The sequence below is a fragment of the Octopus bimaculoides genome, chromosome 20 (genome assembly GCF_046866305.1).
Source record: "Octopus bimaculoides isolate indiv1 chromosome 20, ASM4686630v1, whole genome shotgun sequence".
Taxonomy (NCBI): Eukaryota; Metazoa; Mollusca; class Cephalopoda; order Octopoda; family Octopodidae; genus Octopus; species Octopus bimaculoides.
Window position 1 is genome coordinate 35,612,154 of NC_142947.1, and position 22,500 is coordinate 35,634,653.

Consider the following 22,500-nt stretch of genomic DNA (forward strand, 5'->3'; position numbering starts at 1 on the left):
TATAGCCCCGTCCAGGACTTTAGTCCCGGCCGTCGTATGCACCAGTAGCGGGGAGACGATGCAAATCTTGCCCCCTCCAGTTGTGCCGTCCCGAGTACTTCAGCAGGCCGATCCGTCCGGTTTCGATAATGATTCACCGTTCGGCTGCTCGCTAGATGCGAACTTTGCCAATATGTGCCTCGACCTGCCATCCTTGTCAGTGTCAACCGAACCGGCATTTGAGACATCTTTCATTCCTATCGGAACAACAGCAACAGCTACAACAACAACAACATCTGTGTCTGCAGCAGCGTCCGGCTATTATGTCCCGGCGCTGCCGCCACCCCCGCCCAACGGTCAACAACAAACACAGCAAAAACATCCACAACAACAGCACCAACTACTTTCACCTTCAAACCACTTGACAATCAACCCAGCCACGACGTTTTCTTTCATCACTTCCCCACCCCCTACCTCGTCCTTTTCCTCACCGGCCATCAATACTGTTGCCTCTGATGAATTCGCGAATTCGGACGTTTACCAATGGGCCGCAAATAGCGGCACTCTTTCCAATACCCTATCACCGTCATCAACGCCCGCAGGATTGAATATGCTTTATTCGGCCCCACCGAAACCCCGATCAGCGTCAGTGCGCCGATACAAGAACAGAGTTGATCAAGATTTACAAGACGAAATGCGTCCGCGGACAAGTTCCATGCCCACAAAGAACACTTGGCGAAAACCACAACTCCTCGGACCGCCACCTTGGTCAGGGGAATATACAGACGATCTTTTCGTGCGGGATTCAGATGACATACCTTACGCAAATGAAGCCGACAATTATGGCCAGTGCTCACCGACAGCCGCTTATCGGATGCGATCTTTCACGACAACATCCAAAGGATTAGTGAATCGTGGCGATTCATTGGTGACCAATTACAGCTGGATATCTCCAAATAACAGTGTTAGCGACTACCCTTCCGGCTCTAACAGTACTTCTTCATTAACATCGGCACAAGCTTATAAGGTGCTGGTGCTAGGAGCACGTAGTGTCGGCAAGGCGGCCATTATTCAGCAAATGATGACCTCTGAGTACATGGGATGGAAAAGTACAGATTCATATGAAGGTAAGTAAAACACAATTTCAAACTATCATCATCTTCATATATACACACACACACACACACACACACACACACACACACATACATACAAACAGAACCTATATTGCAGGTTTTTGTAGCAGCGAGACATTGTTTTCAGCAGTTATCGCGATGAGCGCCTGTCAAATCTATAACGATGAACGCATATTCACGAACATGCACATGCGCGCGCGTGTGCATATGTATGTATATATGTATGAATGTATGTGTATGTATGTGTGTGTGTGTGTGTGCATATATATATATATATATATATATATATATCTATATATATATAAATATCAATAATATTAATACGCTAACTTTTAGTTTTTGTACGTACCTGTTGTGTGCGTCACACTTACTTCTTTGAAGTGGCAAAGCGAGAGAGAGGAGGACAGAGAAGAAGTAAGAGAAAGAGAGAGAGAGAGAGAAAGAGAGAGAGAGAGAGAGAGAAAGAGAGAGAGAGAGAGAAAGAGAGAGAGTGACAGAGACAGTGAGTGGTGACAGCGCATTCGTTTTGTGTTTTTAAATGTTTATCACATCGCAAGAGAAGTAGATACATAGATGCATATACACATTGTTAAATCAAAAGCAGGAGAGAAGAGGGACACAAAGGAAGTGAAAGAGAAAGAGAGAAAGTGAGAGACAGGAGATACATAAATCCAAAGAAAAGTTCATACACAGATACAAACACACAACAAATATTGGCTGTCAATTTCACTTTTCATTACCACACGAGGATAAAATTAATTCACAAATGGCTGAGTACTCCACAGACATGCATAACATTAACGTAGTTCTCGGGGAGATTCAGCCTCACACAGAATATGACAAGGCTGACCCTTTGAATTACAGCTACAACTCGAGACACACACACATATATATATATATATATATAATGCGAGAGAGTTAGGGGTTGAGGATTCAACCCACTAATATTATTGTATACCTTTAATAAGTAAGTCCACACCCGAGGCAGAGGCAGGATGCTCATGCAGGGGTGACACAACTTGTTCACTGAACAGTCACTGCAATATGGAGAGAGTTATTTACGAGACAGAAGTAACACCAACAGGACCCAATGGACAACCGAGCATGCAGAAGTATGTGGAGACAACGGAAGGCCCCCTTCAGAATCTACTTTAATAACCACAAGTCCTCTTTCGACATCCCAGAGAGACATAACACCACAACCCTAGCCAAGCATGTCTGGGTTTTGAAAGAAAGCGTAACGGAGTACAGCATAAAGTGGAAGATCCTACAAAAAATACAAACCGTACTTCAATAGCAGCAGGAAGTGCAGATTATGCCTGACTGAGAAGAGGGAACTCTTAAAAGGTACCCAAGGCTTGGATGTCTACCTGAATAGCAGGAGTGAGGTGCTTAATCCTTGCCCGCATGTATATCTATCCAATATACTGCTGGGAGGGTACCCGATTATTGTTACACTAGTGTTATACCAAGTGCAATATATATATATATATATATATATATATATATATATATATATATATATATATGAACGTATTTGTATGTATGTATAGTTTAGGTTAGTTAAAATATGTTTGCAATAACAAGTGTCGCGTGGTGGAAATAAGTGCATTTACCAAACTTTCATTCACAAATCCCTTTATTATTTCATTCTTTGGCATTTCAATTTGTACATTTGTACCCATAAATTTTCAACAACTGCACGCCAGAAGAAATGGAAAAACGACTGTCTTACATTAAATGAAAAAGTTCTTAATATTATACCAGAGGCGCTTAAAACGTACTTAAGCATAGAGTCAGTGTCCTACAATAATGAAGACGAGGTCCAGAATTATCCATCCGGTATGCCTCCTCATCGCCTCAGCTTAAAAGTAGGGGCTATTGTAATGCTGCTAAGAAATCTTTCGATCAGTCAAGGATTATGTAATGGAACTCGCATGTAAGTGCAAAGACTTCATGAACATTGTGTAGAGGCATCATTGGTAACAGGCTCCAACAGAGGTCGTACAGTTCTAATTCACAGAATTAAACTTAGCCCAAGTGATGCAATCATTCCATTCATACTATATACACATTCAATTGGGATAACAGACAAGGCCAAAAACGTGGTGTGACATACACGCAAAATATTGTCTACCAATATTTTGTCTACCAAAATATTGTCTACCGTTTATGTTTGTGTAACAGATATTTTGGTTGGATTATATAGTCATTGGTGTTACATTACTTTCTATATTCTGTAACTGTCACAATATACTTTTCTAGACCTGAAATTTTTGTGGGAAGGGGACCAGTTGATTAGATCGACTCCAGTACACAACTGGTACTTAATTTATCGACCCCGAAAGGCCGAAAAGTAAAGTCGACCTCAGCAGAATTTGAACTCAGAACGTACTGAGGGTGAGAGATAGTTTGGATGCTCTTCTCTGTCAAATAGTTGGTTACCAGGATGCTCATCACTGAGAACCCTGGGAACAAACTTGTACAAATTTTGCATATGCTCAGACTTTCTTGAATAATTCTGTGTACAGTTGCCACACCAACTCCAGACTGTATGCTTATTATATTTATAAACACACGACGGTCTTCATAAGGAAAATTACGAATTTTCTTTACCAGCTCTGATATTCTACTGTTCCTCTGTCCCTCGCGCCATCCATCATCTTTCATCTCCTCTCTACCGTCCTTGAACTTCTTGCGCCAGCGAAAAACAGATGCTCGGTTTAAGCAAGTTAATCCATAAGTAGTCTGGAATATTTTATAAGTTTCTCTAGCGTTTTTGCCCAGCTTAGTATTACACTTTATTGCATAGCGAGCTACCAAACGTCCCGGGTGCATTCTATTACACAAACAAGTCTGTTGTGTGAAGCAGTGTTTGTTACAACCGTCTCCCTCAATCTGGAATAATAAAAAAAAAAAGTTGGCAAGTCAAATTATTAGATATGATATACTAAAATTGCAATAATGTAGGACAGTCATAACTGCTTCTCCTTAAAAAAATCTCAAAACTTCTGAAATGCACCGAGTACATGTGTTGAACTATCTAACAATTTTTTGATGGATAAATTATTTCTGATACTTATTGAGAAAATTTATTCTCCTATATGTTGTGCACGTGTATTCTTTAATGGCAATCATTAGGTGATGATTCGTGATTTAAATAATAAGACCTACATGCAGAACATCGAGTGAATTAAATAAAAAATTATCTTCGCTTTGCAGCTCATTAACAACCGGTGGTCGTACTTATTCTTGGGTCAACTTCCACACACACACACACACACACATATGAGCAAGACACTTATTTCACGTTGCTCCAGTCCAATCAACTAGCAAAATTGACTTGTACCTATATATATATATATATATATATATATTATAAATATACAGGGATTAGCAATTGAGTTGCTTCTCCAACATACTGAAAATTTAGAAATAGCAGTCAAAGAACTACTGATTCCAAACTACAAATTTTCTCTAAAGTGGATGGCGATATTTATGGCACACATAGAACAAAAAACCGGAGGGAAAAGCGTAAACAAGCCAAGCTTTTAGTTAATTGGATACGAATCGTTTCATGGTTAAGTGAATAGAAATTTCACTATTCCAATCTTCAGCCTCAATATTCTGATAAATTTGAAAGTGTCTCTTACCGATAAAGGTTTTTTTCATACTGAACTACTTGGCAGAATTGTTAATTATTAATTCTATTATTAATTGACGATTCTCTGCCCTTATTCTTGTATTATATATATATATATATATATATATATATATATATATATATATATATATATATATATATATATATATATTTCATTTACCTTTATTATTTTTTTATGACGTAGCTTGGTAGTAGAACGTAGAACTAACGAAAATGACCACGAATTCTCCTTTCTCTAATTCCAGTAATTCTTCGGTAGCAAATCGTTTTGAATCTTTAAAGATATTTTTTTCTGTCATTCGAACGTGCAGAAAGAATTTGTTTCATAACATAATTAAAATTAAAATAATTGCACCACAAGATACCAAGTCAAACAACTGGTGATAGAACCAGACATCTGATAATGTCGTTAAGTAATTGATGAAACCTTGCTCAAATAATCTGGCTACGTAATCATGTAAGAAAATTAAATATACATACGTATGACATAGTGATTAAGGTGTTGCATTTTCGATGGCAAGATCTTGATTTCGATTCCCGAACCGGGGTGTTGTTTTGTGTTCTTCATGCTTGAGAACGTCAGGGGAACGGGTTTGGCTCGGCAGGTGTCCCAGTGTGTCACAAGCTGGGCCCGGTCGTTATCCTGCCACTGTGGTCAAACAATCATCAAGAAGAAGAGAAAATAAATATCCACTGAGTTTTGGTTGTTGGAATATACGCACACTTCTAGATGATAATTTCAACAAGTGGCCAGAAAAGCGTACTGCATTTATTGTATGTGAGCTTAAAAAATATTCCTTTGATATTGTTGCGCTCTCTGAAACTCGTCTCTCTGGTGAGGGTTAAATAAATGAACCTACTTATGGATATACTTTCTTGTTGAGAGGCTTATCTGAGGGCCAGCGTAGAGAATTTGGTGTTGGATTTGCTCTCAAGAATTCATTAGTATCCTCCATTGCAGAATTTTCAAGTGGTATATCTAAACGTAGCATGTCATGTCGTATAAAACCGACAAAAAATAGGTTTCTTACCGTTGTCAGTATTTATGCACTAACAATGTTTCATTCTGATGAAACTATAGGACAGTTTTATGATGATCTAGCACAACTGTTGAGGAAAGTACCAATTTTTGACAAGCTGGTCATATTGGGAGATTCCAACGCAAGAGTTGGAAATGACTACATTTCATGGCCAAACAATCTATGGGAAAATTTCGAAACAAAAGTATTTCAGGCTGCGAGTTCTTCAGTGGGATTTAAATCGCGTAAGTCCAGTGAATAATTTTCAAACAAATCACCAGAAATTCATGATTTACTTTTAGGTAAACAAAAACTTGGGCAATACAATTTTTTCTCAGTCCTTGAACCCCAACTCAAACGAAGCTTACAGAAAGCTGAAAGGGAAAGTGCAGACTGCTCTAAGGAAATTAAACAGGAATGGTGGAATGGCAGAGCAAAAGGGACGCAAGAAGTAACTGATAGAAATGATGCTAAGGGTTTGTACTCTTATGTTAAGGAGATATACAGCCCCAAATCAGTACAAAATGATGGAAATCTGGACACAGAAATACATCTGCGAATTTAAAGGGCAGCACAACTGTGCACAGTTTTTACTGGGCTCAAATCTAATTTGCAGACCCATGAAAAACAAAACCCCACCAACTATTCTAACTATATATCTGTGCACACCTTTCAATGCCGTATATGCTATAAAGTTTGAAAATCTAACGGAGGCCTCAAAAGACATTTTAAGACATTTTAAGATTAGAACTTAACTGCAGCTCTTGGTGGTCCAGATATGCAATCTATGTGGATGTCTTTTCAATATATTGTCTGGTTTAAAAAGTCACATCCGACGTCGCCATGATGGATCTAAGATGTAAGTACAAGAGGTGGTCAGATTCTACACAAGGAATAGACAATCACCACATATATATACAACCTCATGTAATTTACCTTTAACAAAAATTTTAGTGGAGTTGCAAACAGCACCACGTGCAGGTAGATACATTACAACTGTTTTTTTTTCAACATTATTTACATTATTTACGTTATTTACATTATTTACATTTGACGGATATTTGTCCTCATCTTGTTTGTTGCTAACACGTTTCGCCTGATATACCCGCCAGCCGTCATATAGAACTGTTTTTTTTTCATTTCAAGTTGATGGTCAAACCCAAATCATCACAAGCTGAGTCAAATGCGGATACAATAGATTACAGAACTGTTTCAGAATATATATATATATATATATATATATATATATATATATATATATGTAAAAGCTGCATGGCCTAGTGGTTAGGGTTTTGCTCTCAAGATCGCGAGATCATGGTTTCAATTCCGAAACTAGGTGGTGTGTCGTGTTCTTCAGCAAAACACTTCATCTCACGTTGCTTTGCAATCACCTCAACTCCTGACGCGTGGTACACCTGTGTACCTGTTCAAGCAACGTCGATTTTAGGGGTGGTGGGGATTGAGCTAACGTGCGACCCATACATTTGATTATTATAAGCAAATCATTTGTGCAGGTCGTTCGGCAAAAACGCTGAACGCTCATACGTCGTATTCGACGCAAGAGTCCATTATACATACATACATACACACACACACACACACACACACACACACACATATATATATATATATATATATATATATATATATATATATAATGTCTATGTTTGTATATATATATGTATATATATATGTATGTATGTATATGTGTATATATGTATATATATATATTATTAGACACTCTTACATATATATATATATATATATATATATATATACACAAACGCATGTGCATTTGTATATGAATTATATAGGCACACACACCTACACACACACTCACTCAAACATATATCTTTGAGTAGTTACATGCGTTCGAATATAATACTGACACACAGGTCAACGCATATACCGGCATCCAAACATAAACATATACACATATGCATAAATATACCTGTATATACGTGTATTCACACATACACATAAATACACACACACACACACATACACACAGACACATACACACACAGACACATACACACACAGATGTATATATTTGCCTTCCTATCGCTCGTCTATATTTTTAAAGCATATATCAATGGATATATATATACATTCGTATATTTACGTATTGTCATTTATACAAATATATTTACACATAAACTCATGAATGTCTATATAAACATATTGACATATAAGCATTTCCGTAAATAGAAGCATACATAATTGCCTTCACATTAGTACGTAGACAGCTCTACTTAAGCATGGTTCTGTAATTCTTACTGAACAACCTGCACAAATGATTTCTTTATAGTGATCAAATGTATGTGCTGAACATTAGCTAGCTCACTCCTTCCATCAAATCAACATCGCCTGCACAGATGGATGGTATATCACACGTCAGGTGGCGAAGTAATCGTAATCGTAGAGCATCGGGAGATGAACTGATTGGCTCAAGAACATAACGCACCGCCCGGTCCTGAAATCGAACCCACGGTCTTGCGATCGTGAGTTCAATACCTAAACCACTAAGCCATGCGCTGTCACCAAATTTGAATATAAGTGAGAAAGATCACGATTTCAATGCCTGGGACTATACAACAAGGCACAAAACAACAGCACGCAAACATGCTCCTATAGACGCCCGTACACGCGTACCTACCCCCATACATTTATGTATATTTAACGCGCGCGCGCGTGTGTGCGTGTTTGAGTTTGTGTACATGCAAGTAGTAAGTGCAATACGGTCGAATGCTTAAAAAAAACTCGTTTTGTCATAATTAGAAATCCATCTTCGGTCTCACGTGGCGTTGTGTCTTGAGAACAAAGTGTAATTTTTTTTCTGGCTTCGGGTCGATCCATGCTTCGAGAGTGAAATTAAGGTAGGCGGAAACTGCATGGAAGCTAGGCGGGTGTATTATATCTGTAGTGCAAAAGTAAAGCCATGTTAATCTGGGTTTCACGTTGATACTGTTGGAAGATTTTAAGTGCACAGTTGTTTGAAGTACACGCAGCCATTTACAAGTTAACGCAATGAGCCTAATTGAGCGAACGACCGAAACCCTTGGTCAGAAACACAGCGATAGATTAAACCTGGCAACCCTTTAACTAACTGTAATCATACAATAATTCTTCCTGTCTCACTCCTTCACTTTTTCGTCTGGTCATTTCCATCCGCGCATCCTTAGGAATAAAACGAACATTTTTTGCCCTCACAAAGCAGAACTTGGTTCGCGCTATTTGTTGAATACGCGTTTGTTGTGGATAATTGCTGATCACCTACGCTGCTGGATTTACCGACCACTTAAGATGTCTGGAAAGAAACCATCAAGTAGAACTTAAGAGGATAGTGGGAAAATTGACCGTAGAGGGATTAAACTGGATATTGAACCCAATGTTTTAAAAAGATTTTATGTGAGGCGCAGGAGTGGCTGTGTGGTAAGTAGCTTGCTTACCAACCACATGCATGGCATCTTGGGCAAGTGTCTTCTACTATAGCCTCCGGCCGACCAAAACCTTGTCAGTGGATTTGGTAGACAGAAACTGGAAGAAACCCGTCGTATATATATTTATATATATATATATATATATATATATATATATATATATATATATATATATATATATATATATATATATATATATATATATATTTATATATATATATATATATATATATATATATATATATATATATATATATATATATATGTATGTGTGTGTGTTTGTGTGTCTGTTTGTCCCCCCAGCATCGCTTGACAACCGATGCTGGTGTGTTTACGTTCCCGTAACTTAGTGGTTCGGCAAAAGAGACCGATAGAATAATTACTAGGCTTACAAAGAATAAGTCCTGGGGTCGATTTTCTCGACTAAAGGCGGTGCTCCAGCATGGCCACAGTCAAATGACTGAAACAAGTAAAAGAGAAAAGAGAGTAAAGAGAGGGTAAAAATCAACCACTTTATAGAAAACATTAAAGTTTGCAGCATCTACAGCAGAAACAGAAGCTATTCAATTAATTGCTCAGCATTTATTGCTTCATAGATTTAATAAGAAACTTAAAATGGAACGGCTCTTCAATGTATGGATCACGTAACAGACAAAACATAATGTGCCGACAAGCAACATTTGCATGACGATTTGCGGTGCAACTTTTAATGAAAAACTTTCCTGATTAGTAAAGGCTGGTTTGAAAAGTTTAAGAAGCTCTTGAATTTGCACAACATAAAAATAACTGGTGGAGCTGCCATTGCTGATACAGAGGCTGCTAGCAATTATTCTAAGCAGCTGAAAAATTTACGGGGGCCGCACACTAGAGCAATTATGCAATGTTGATAAAGCTGTACTATTTTAGAAGGTCGTGGTTACTAGAACTGTTAGTTCTGGAAAAGAAAAATCAACACCAGGATTTAAAGCTTCCAAAAATCGTCTGACGCTCATTCTGGGATGGGATGGGATGGGATGGGATGGGATGGGATGGGAATGCCGCTGGTGACATGAAAGTAAAGATCCAAGGTCTTTCAAGGGTTGCGCAAAGTTTAATATGCTTCCGTTTTGGCATTCAAATAAGAAGCATGGATGATTAAAAGCCTTTTCAGAAAGGTTTACAAACAATTTTTGTCATGCAGTTGAAAGGTAGAGTGCCAGGCATATTATTTCTAACAAAGCATTGCTTGTTTTAGACAAAGAACCCTGTTACCCAGTGAACTTAAATGAGCTTTCGGATAATGTGAGCATTGAATATATCCCAACAGTACATCTTCTTTGCGCCAGACAATGGATCAAAGTGTGACATCGAACTGCAATGCATATTTTCCAGGAAGAACTTTCATACAACTTATGAAATCACTTGATAAGGAAGATAAATCTACAATCAGAGATTTTGGGGCAGAAGTTCAACATAATGGATGATGTTGATAGCATAACTGAGTAATAAAATGGAATGAAACCTTAAACGTTAAATGATGCTTAGAAAAAAATTTATGGCCGTGACTTTACAAGTTTTCCACAAGCAGAAGGTCTATGTTGAATTCGGAAAGATATTGTGGTACTTGCAAACGATATAAGGTTTGAAGAAGTCATAGAGGATGATGTGGTTGAGCTGTTAGTATCTCACAGAGGAAGTTTAGCTAACAAAGAGCTGATGCGGTTAGAACAAAATCAAGCTGAGAATACAGATAAGAATATGGAAATTCCACCAATTCCATATTTAAACTAACTGCAAAAAATACAGAGGAAAGTCAACAAAATAATCTTAATATAACAACCGTTAACGTGAACATAAACGTTACAAGAGGAATTTACTGTGGGCTCAGCTACTACACTGAACTGTACAAAGATAATGAACCACCATAAACAAGCAGCTTGATTAAGTTCTTCGCCCCTCAAGTAGATGTCTTTGATGAACTATAAGCTAAAGCATAGCGTTCCTAATCCTGCTAGAAACCCTCATTCCAGCACCAGCAGCCCTTACACAGTGGTCAACATAAATTTTAGGAAGAACGTATATTACAATTCATACTTATCCCCTAACACATCCAGTGTTTTTATGTTTACATATTGTACTGTTTACGTTAAGAAATTGTTTTTTTTCCTGCATAAAAGTGGTCGTGTTGTTTCCTTGTTCGTTTGTTGTTCTTTTCGAAAGAAATCCATCGCAACATATTTTCACTTTTTAAATATGAAAATCAATGGGAAAAGTTATTTCGCATTGCAGGATTTTGTATTACGACCAGATTTTCAGAATCACATTACTTGCATAACGCGTGAGATTCTTGTATTTATGCATGTATGTATGTATGTCAAGATTTCTTGCCAATAGAAAAAGAGCCGGTTTCTAACCTAGATCCAATGTAAGTTTCATGAGTTGTACTCAGAGAGAAAGCTTATAATAACATAGTGGACCCTGATAAAGGTATTCAAGGTTTTGTTAAACTGGATAACAGCTGAAATATATCACCTATAGAGCTTCCGAAGGAGGAATCTCTTTGTGACTTCTTTATCTGTTGAAATTAATCAAATCTTCCTCAAATTAGGGGTTACCGTTAAAATCAAAATGGAGATTTTTAATAATGATAATAGTCTTAGATACCTAATTTTTCTATTTGGCTTACAAGATACTTGATGCGAACAGATGTGTTGAAATGTGTTTTGTCGTATCTCGGGAGGATCATCATGCCAATAATAAGCAAATGCACTGGTCCTATTTCACTTCATTATATGTTAGTTGGATGGCAGTCTATGATTTGATTGATCATTCGCTTTATCAATCAATCAGCTATGCTAATGCTTTTTTTGTGTTCTCATTGACATCCCCTCTCTACTCCAGGTCAGATTCAAGTCTGTCTGTCTATGCGATTGTACAGATGAGAATGAGAGCGTACGAGGGTATGGCAACGAAGCCTTAGGTATGCAACAAAGTCTTAGATATGCGTTCCAAGAACAAAAGCCGAGATGGACATAGCTGGAACATCTTTCATTTTTGGTCTGCTCAATAACAATGACCTAATCAACAATCAGATTATCAGAACAATCTAGAAGGATGTAGTTCTCTCATGTTCCAAACATCATATAACATGCCGCAGTGAATATCTTTATCGCATCGCTGCCGGATTGAATCTTCAGATCATGTGGTGGCGGTACTTTCCGCCATTGATTAGTTTTAACTACCAGAAAAGGTCTATGTTCCAAAATGGAATAAGACCTTAATTATTGCTCCCCCGTTTTACTGCTTCTCACTTTGATTATCTTATATCTACCTTTCCATTTACTTGCCTTCTTATTTAATGCATACTAGGCACACACACACACGCACACACATTCATAATACATGTGTGTGTGTGTGTGTGTGTGTATGCATACATATGTGTGTGTTTATACATAGACACATATGTATATATATATGTATATGTATGTATGTATGTATGTATCTATCTATCTATCTATCTATCTATCTATCTATCTATCTATCTATCTATCTATATATATATATATATATATGTATGTATATGTATATATTTATACATTTATATACATATATGCATATATATATATGTGTGTGTGTGTGTGTGTATAGTTATATGTATATATACATATACTCACACATACTCACGTATACGAACATATATACATATATATGCATATACATACGTACATACATCTCTCTCTCTCTCTCTCTCTCTCTCTCTCTCTATATATATATATATATATATATATATATATATATATATATATATATATATAGTTTTAGGGAAAATAACCAATTTTCAAGAACTCATCGATGAAAATCCACTATCACATATAGAAAAATTAATAATTAAAAGCACATACATACATATATATATATATATATATATATATATATATATATATATATATATATATATATATATATATATATATATATATATATGTATGTGTGTGTGTGTATACGTATTATATAGATAGTTACATCTCCATCGTATGTATTTCTAGAGTTCTTTTCCTTCTCTTCCCTCCTCCTCATCATCCTGTTTCTCCTCCTCCTCTTCCTCTTCTGTTATTATCACTTCACCGTTTCAAGGTTTTACATGATTACATATTTTACTATCAGTTTTACGTCCAAACCAGTGATTACAAGCAGACACATGTGAATTAATAACCAACAACCAGGAATAATACTGCAGGCTCTGAACTGTATGTATGTGTGCATATATGCATGTATGAATGTGTCTAACTTTGTACATAGGCATGTATGTATGTATGTATGTATGTATATTTGCAGACGCATATGTATGTATGCGAATGAAAGTAATCTTCCTTTTTAATTACCTGAAATCTTCCTATGACGAAGGAAATGGTTTCTAAGAAAGTTGAATTGCTGAAATGTGGTTAACAACAACGGTGATAAGTTAGAAGCATAACTTTAGAAAACTCTTGTATATTACTACCGTTCCACTTATAGATTCTGTTTGTAAATTACGCTTCCGTGTTAGATAGTAACCTTCCTAGATTGTCACGTAGACGTTTACTAGCGTAATCAGTCTCACATATAATTATAGGTATACATGTTGATCCAGAAGGTTTAGCTTTTAAAACAGCGATCTAACTTGGCGGGTGAGAGTATGTCGATTACATCGACCCCAGTACTCAACTGGTATTTATATTCTTTTCTTCTCCAGGCACAAGGCCCGAAATTTTTCGGGGAGGGGAGGCAGTCGATTAGATCGACCCCAGTACACAATTGGTACTTAATTTATCGACCCCGTAAGGATGAAAGGCAAAGTCGACCTCGGAGGAATTTGAACTCAGAACGTAAAGACAGACGAAATACCGCTAAGCATTTCGCCTGGCCAGTGGCATATATCTGAACAAATGGACAAATACATCCATGGACAAATACATTCATAGACAAATACATCTATGGACAAATACAACGATATCAAATATCACAACATGAATTCTTGATTTATAATTATGTCCGCCTCTAGATCAAATATCATAATTACAATTAAGATCAGCCCCGCTTGAAAAAGGAAGATAATCTCTAGATTAAGGAATCTCTAAAACGGACATGACATTTAACGAAAAGGACAGTCTTATTGTCTTGAGATAAGAGGACACTTGTGGACACGGGTGTCTGGCTCAAGAGCTGTCTTTGGGCAGATAATGATTCCATGCGTAATATATTTTACAGAAACCTTACTGCTCCATAAGGTCTTGTTCTCTTCATTTTTCAGCACTTAGATGGAATATTTGTTTTTATCTGACGTTGCTGTTTCGAGTGCTACCATATAACACTTAAAAGCTAGCTACATTGATCTAAAACATCCTTTCTTCTGAGATTGAGCTTGTCAATATTACTGCTTATGCGGAAGCCTCCTACCCGAGTCAATATTTTGCAAGTTAGAATATCTACGGGGGTGCGTTTCCTCTAAAACCTTGTATCTCAAAAGTCAATGCCATTTCTGGTACTGCAAATGCATCGTGGGATATAATCTTCATTTAAGAGGAATGCTCTGTGTTTATATTTTTAGTCTGGTACAATATTGATTTCAAACTTTGATACAAGGCCTGCAATTTCGGGAGAGATCTCAACAGGTACTTATTTTATCGTCTCTAAAAAGATGAAAGGCAAAGACGACCCCCGGCGGTATTTGAACTCAGGACGTAAAGACGAAAGAAATACCGCTAGCATTTTACCCACGGCGCTAACGATTTTGTCAGCTCACCGCCTTGGTCCGATATAATATTCTTTGGTCACTATATCGCTATTTACAGCACCTTTGTATGATATATTTCTACCAGTATCTAGGTATTTGTATAACTCATCGTGTGGAACAAGAGAGATAGAAAGACCATTCATGTAAAAATTATGGCTTTTGGAATCTGGGAAACCGTTTTCTTGCGTTCATCTATCAAATATGAATATTTATTTTGGTAAAATTAATAATTTTTTAAATCAATTTTTATCTCTAACTTTACGTGGATGTTGTGGTAGAACACAGAATACTGCATTATTTACCCTGAGTGGACCTCTCATATAGATTCGTGGTGCATGAAAGCACTCGAATCTAAATGGGAGTCCATATGGGTGCTTCTCTCATGATAAACAACTCAGTATTCTACGTTAAGTTGGAGATACAGATTAATACTCCTTCTGTCGCTATTAATTAATTTTTAATAATTCTTTGTTTCCCGTTTAAGCTCAAGACTAGTAATTTTGATTGATACTTTCTCTTATTGGTCCCCGGATAGATGAAAGGCAAAGTTGACCTTGGCGGGATTTGAACTCGGAACATAAAGAACCAGAAGAAATAGCGCAAAGCATTCTTCCCAACGCTCTAACGTTTCTGACAATACATTCGCTGCTCAAATTGGCAGAATAACAGGCAGACTGTCTCCATGAAACATTCCTCTTGAAAAATTTATAACATCGGAGAATATCGTTCTATTTTCTGTTACAAGTATGAGTACTGTTGACCAGATCTTTGAGAGCGTTTCTATGGCAACAACAACTAGAGCAGCAGATGCTTTTCACAAGTGCAGTGATACCTTTCTGTAATCAAGCCATACTATCACCAGAGTTCTGCGATGTTTCCTTGCTTCAGACGGCACAGCTGTATAACACAGAAGTTTTCCGACATATTCTCACACTTCTTGCGTACTTATCTGTCGTCTGAGATTTAGTCTGTTCTGTAGTTCTCGCAGCTTTCCGCTCCCCTCGGGACTGATTAGATGGATACTATTGGTATGTTTGAACACGTGTAAGTCAACATCTACATGAAAACTGACACAGTATGGTAGCCGGATGGCTGATAATTCCAGTTGGTTGCAGTTCTTACTCGGTAATGTAAGGCCTGGTTGTAGGAGCTTTCACCGTAAACATTTTTGTCGTATGAAAATTCACCATAAGAAATTTCGTAGTAAATAACCTCATCGCGTATTCTTAATGTTTGACATTGAATAAAGACTTGCCTATTTAATGCTTTTATAAAATCTTTAATCATTATTTGTTTTTAATTAAAAAATGCTGATATAAGACGCTTCATTATTGTCCATGCGGCGAAATTTTTGTACGGCGAATTTTCCGGACACGATTTTTACTGTGAGCAAGAAAGAATAGAGATCGTGAAAGGAAGAAAGATGAGTATGTCGGCTACGAATGTAGAAAGGTGGGTAACATACAGTTTGGCTGTTCCTGAGTGCAAAGGCTTTCGTAGTAGTGGTAGAAGAGGCTGTGAGAGAGGACCTTAAGGTCAAAAACAAAAGCATTACTACAAGTCAAATACGGGAAAGTCTACAAGGTGACACGAATCTAGTAAAAATAGCAATCAAATTTCCGTCGAGACACTCTAATCTCTTAGAAAAAGGATGGGCATATTAGTTCAGGGGTTCTTTAACTAACAAATAATACTAGACCAACACCAAATACTACTGGAAATTTTGGTACCCCCACTCTTTATTCATGGGAAAACAAAATAGTCTGCATCCATTGAGTTCTCCTTTCTTCATCATAAGATCGGATAAGTTTTAAAAATTGGGTAAGCTCTCAATCTTAAGTTAGCTTTGCGACCACGTGGTTTAGGGTTCAGACATTTTGCGTACCTTGAGCAAATGTCTTCTAACTCTAGGCTACCTAATGTCTTGACCGAATTTGGTAGACAGAAACTCTGAGGAATCCAATCGAATACGTACATACATACATACATACATACATACATACATACTTACATGCATACGTACATACATGCATACATACATATATCCACGCGCACACGAGTGTGTGTGTTTGTCTGTCAGTTTGTGTTGACAAAAGAGACCAACAGAATAAGTTCCAGACAGGGTCAATTTGTTCGACTAAAACCCTTCAAAGGGGTGCCCAAGCATGACCGTAGTCCGATGATGGAATCAAGTAAAAAACAAAAAGGAATTTGTCCATTCCCTTATTCTTCTTCATAGCACCCATCCACCCATCCATCCATCCATCCATTTAAGAAAAATTACATCAGATAACCTCCCTACATATTTCTGAACAGATCGCAGGTGGAGCGAAACAAGAGTTAAACAACATGATGTCACTACCATTCCACGCGTCTTTATCGATAATATGGAAATCAAACCCCGCCTTCCTCCGATTTTTATATAAGAAACAAAAAATATGTCTCAAGAGATGCAAGAATGGAATTTGGTCAGAAAGAAAAAGACAAAACAAAACAAAATCGTTATATTTGACAGTAAATCATTGGAAGTGTTTAGCAAAACAGACACAAAATGCAAATATTAATATATTAATATTCTCTCGATAAACTTAAAATCCAGATAAAAAACGTTATTAGAGTAAGAGAATGGTGAATTCGGTAAAACATCAGAAGAATTGTCTTAGAGCATTCAGTTACGAGCCTCTATGTTCTGAATTCAAATTTGTATGAGTTTTGATTTTGTCTTGCATTCACTTTCTCTGGTTGAGAAGCTTCATAGAACAAAGTACCAGACATGTATTGCGGTCGATATAGTCGGCCATAGTCCTGCATTTGAATGCCACAGCATGACGACATTCCGATGACTTATCAATATCAATATACATATATAAGCCATCTCTACTCATTCTTTCAAAGATATATATAATACTGTACCAAGAACATTTTCTTTATTCTACTACTACTACTACTACTACTACTACTACTACTACTACTACTACTACTACTACTACTACTACTACTACTACACACACACACACACACACACACATGACAAATAAGAAAATGGAGAGCGGATATATAAACGACAGACAGCCAGTAAACATTCAATTATGTCTATTTATTAAATGATTGTACACATATGTATGAGTGATACAAATTAACGAATGGAAAAAGGTAATATCTGCATAAACAAATACATACATACATACATACATACATACATACGTACATATATATATATATATATATAAACAAATGAATAATAATAGATGGGTGTACAGGTACCTATACATCCATCTATTATTACCCATCTATTTTATTATTCATTTGTTTATATATACATATATATATATATATATATATATATATATATATATATATATATATATATATATATATATATATGTCTAGCCTGTACGGTCTGGCTAAATCAAAATGTTTTTTATATTCTTCCTTTCCACTTGGAGTGTTTAAATGTAGTTACAATAATATTTACTTCTACTGAAATGAAATTTCAGTAAATTTTCTATATCCTTGTGCAGCTGAAGATTGCTCTGCATTTTACATTTAATGTAAGGCTCACATTGCTTAAATAAATGGAGTCGCAAGAAACGACGGTATGCATTTCGCCCGCGTGCTAACGATTCTGGCAGCTCGTCACCTTATAGTCATTAAGATTATATTAAGACAAATGGAGAGCAAAATAAATTTAATGTCGGGTGAAATGGCTTACAATAGTTATGTTTCTATAAGTCACCAGCTCACCACATAGTGTGGCATTGTGAGATGTATTTAATTTAAGGAAGACATCACGAATACAATCGGCCTCAATAGGGCCTCCAAAGGGCATCTGGAGTAACGTTATTGAGAGGGTGCGTGGCGCGGGGGTCAGGGAGTCTCTCCAGGACAAGTCCTACTTCTCTGCATTGAGAGGTCATAACCCTGGTAATACGGATATGTGATTAGAATACCAAAGGAAAGGATCGCAAGAAGGATTCTTCTAGCCGACCCAATCGACAGAAAATCCAGGGGATAGACCAAGAACGAGATGATCGTATAATACCCCAAATCACGTTTTGGAATCCATCCAGAGAGTGTAATGACGGTTGGTTCGGATAGGACCCTATGCAGGAAGTGACTGAGGTCTCTACCCCTACAACCCTCCCAAGAATAGTGGGCGGAGAAAATTGATGGATGGATGGATGGATTGATGGATGGATAGACATCGTTATTAGCTCTGGATAGTTCTAGAATAGTGTGTAGGAGATGAAGTATTTTGTTGAGTCTAATTGTCTTATAGGCATCTGGGAATAAAAAGAGAAATAAAACGATGTAAAACTGCTACAGGTAAGAATACAACTAAAGGCGCGAGCTTCTCTGCAGAGAAGCTGGCCTCTACGTTGTAGTGAAATTAAATAACAGGTATATATCCGTGTATGTACGTATGTATGTATGTATGTATGTATGTATGTATGTATGTATGCATGCATGTATGCATGCATGTTTGTATGTACGAATGTACGCACGTATGTATGTGTTCATGTGGGTATACACACACACACACACACACACACACACACACACACACACACACACACACACACACACTCATGTATATACGTAACCAGGTAGATACATAGGCATGTAGGTAGGTAAGTAGGTAGGTATACTTGTTTTGTTTAAGCTTATGAAAGACAAGTATGCTTTGAAGCTTTCAGTTTTTGACAATAAATATCGATTATGTGAACATGTAGAAAATATAATTCTCATGATCTAAGCCTGTTCGAAAATATTTGCGAATTATTTCCTTTAAACGATTCGCTGTAAGGATGACCTCGTTGATGATATAAAATATACCAACCCATTAACAAACCTGACGTGGTTTATGGTGTTGAGAACATAATATTATTGCGACTAAAGTGAAAGTAAAAGTATGAAGGAAGATTATTGGCTGATCAGCCAATGGTTTATGTGCTTTCGTTATTGCTCCACTGTGAGTGTGATCACAACACCTTCAGTTCGCTCTTCCTAACTGTAAATAAGCAATTCATGGTAGATGTTACTCGATATATGAGCATAGCGTATACTTAATTAGCTTTCTGTTTGCACCTAGTTTTGATTTTAAATTTTATGTTGGGCCTCAGACAATTCAACCTTGTTTCAATTTCGTAACGCAGTTTGCAGTTTTACCCTACACCATTCTTATCTTTATGTTAATTTCACCAGAATAACAATATATTCATGCGTGGCATCGTTAATACATAGGGGTGTAATTACCCACTCACAGCGTAAGACTGGATTAGAAATTTGAATTTGAAATCAAAGAATACGAAAAGGACACAAAAAGTTCACACTATTTCACCATTACACCAATTTAACTACGAAAGTAATTTTCCATTGCACTCAATATTGGTTTCCTATTTTGGCACAAGGCTAGCAATTTTAGGGGAGGGTTAAGTCGATTACCTCAAGCCCATTTTTCAACTGGTAATTATTTTATCGAATCCGAAAGGATGACAGACAAAGTCGACCTCGGCGGAACTTGAACCCAGAGCGTATAGATGGACGAAATGCCTCTAACGGTGTGATAACGATTCTAATCAGCCTGCCGCCTTACATTAGATTCAGTATTGTCTGAGTTGCCGAATCATTACTAAATACTAATTTATTCGGAATTGTGATCTCATCTTGGTTGTTATGGTCACAACGTTTCGGCCTTTAAACAGGTCCGGACTTCTTCAGATGCTCCTCGCATTCAGTAACGCCCTTATAATTTTGAACCGAAACTTACTTATGATAGCCCCAAAGTTATAGATTGTTCTCATTTTGTTGTCTATAACTGAAATACTCGTTACATGAGATGCCGCTTGCTCGTCTCCGGAACTACAACTAGAGTATATATGATGCACTAATCAAACATTGCACTTATACCTATTAGGTAAACTAGCACACCTTGACACTTACTTAACGAACACATATCAATCATGAATTTGTTCCAAAGGGAAAATTAAGTGGCGGAGCTTTAAAACGTAATATTTGTTTCCATTTAGAAAGAACGGCCATGACACCTAAGAATACAAAAAGGGTAAATTTAAAGGTTTTAATTTTCATCATCCTTTAGTGGCTGTCATCATACCATCATTGGTTATACGCAAAAGGTTGACTAGTAAGCTGCCTGCTAAGGTGAGAATAAGAAGACTAATGGTTTCAAATTTTGGCATAAGGCCAGCAGTTTTAGGTAGAGGGGTTTTAAATTGATTACACATACCCCAGTGCTCAGCTGGTGCTTATTTCATCAAAAGGATGAACGGCAAAGTTGATCTCGGCCTCATGAGTCTATGGCTCAGGAAAGCCTTGTGACTCCTTTCTTTTTTGTGTGGGGTGGTGGTATTCTCCAGATATGTGTACCTTTAATGCAGTTCTCAGGCTGAATCAGCGTCTCACTATGTGAAAAAACTGGCCCTTTGAATTACGAGTAAAATAGAGAGAGAGAGAGAGAGAGAGAGAGAGAGAGAGAGAGAGAGAGAGAGAGAGAGAGAGAGAGGGCAGACAGATAGATAAACAGATGCATTGATAAATAGATAAATAGATAAATAGATAGAGAAACAGACAGACAGATAGATAGATAAATACAGAGATAAAGAGAGAAGTGAGAAAGAGAGAGAGAGAGAGAGAGAGAGAGAGAGAGAGAGAGAGAGAAGTGGGGAGTCTGTTCGACTACTGCACTGTTTATTTATCGATGTCAAAAATAGCTGAAAGACAACTTCAGCTCGGTGTGGTTTGAACTGGGACCCCAGGATTTATATTGCAAAGCATTCAACCCAACGCTCTAACAGTGCTGTTAATTAACTTCCCTTATATTGAACCTTGTTACCGGTACTCATTGATGGTACAAGAGATGAAAGACAAAATCCACCTTCTTGGGATTTGAACTCAGAAAGTAAAGTAACATAACGAGATCCGGTAAGGTATTTTGTCCGATTCCCTATCGATATTGCCAGCCTCAGTTTCGATGCTGGGAGGACAATTTAGCCATTGTTCTTAGATATTAAATTACTCTTGCATATTTAACCCTCCGCTAGTCCAAATCATTTTCATAAGTTTGTCCTAAACCTCCGAACTTTACAGATCTTTTAGTTAGCTCTTGTTTCATGATGTTTGAAGTAATATAAATCTTTCAAAGAAGCGAGCTGGTAGAAACGTTAGCACGCCAGGCGAAATGCTGAGCGCTATTTCGTCTTCCGCTGCGTTCTGAGTTCAAATTCCACCGAGGTCGACTTTGCTTTTTACCCTTTCGGGGTCGATAAATTAAGTACCAGTTGCGTACTTGGGTCGATCTAATCGACTGGTCCCCTCCCCCAAAATTTTCGGCCTTGTGCCTAAAGTAGAAAAGAATATAAAACTTGCCTTTCATAAGTCTTAATTTATTCTGATGGTTGAAAAAAAAAAAAGAACTCGAATATGATTATATATGATGCATAGACATATTTTAAGTATCATATTTGATACACAGAACAGGCAAAGGGGT

General features: G+C 37.1%; 1 protein-coding gene across 2 annotated transcripts in view; it reads left to right on the plus strand.

Annotated features, from left to right (window-relative positions):
- Positions 1-22,500, plus strand: part of LOC106876081 (uncharacterized) — a 157,309-nt gene that overhangs the window by 5,217 nt on the left and 129,592 nt on the right. For both annotated transcript variants that reach the window (XM_089338343.1, XM_089338344.1), the window contains exon 2: positions 1-1,106. This exon is cut by the window's left edge and continues 840 nt beyond it. In XM_089338343.1, coding sequence (XP_089194469.1) covers positions 1-1,106 — 1,106 coding nt within the window. The remainder of the gene's footprint in view (positions 1,107-22,500) is intronic.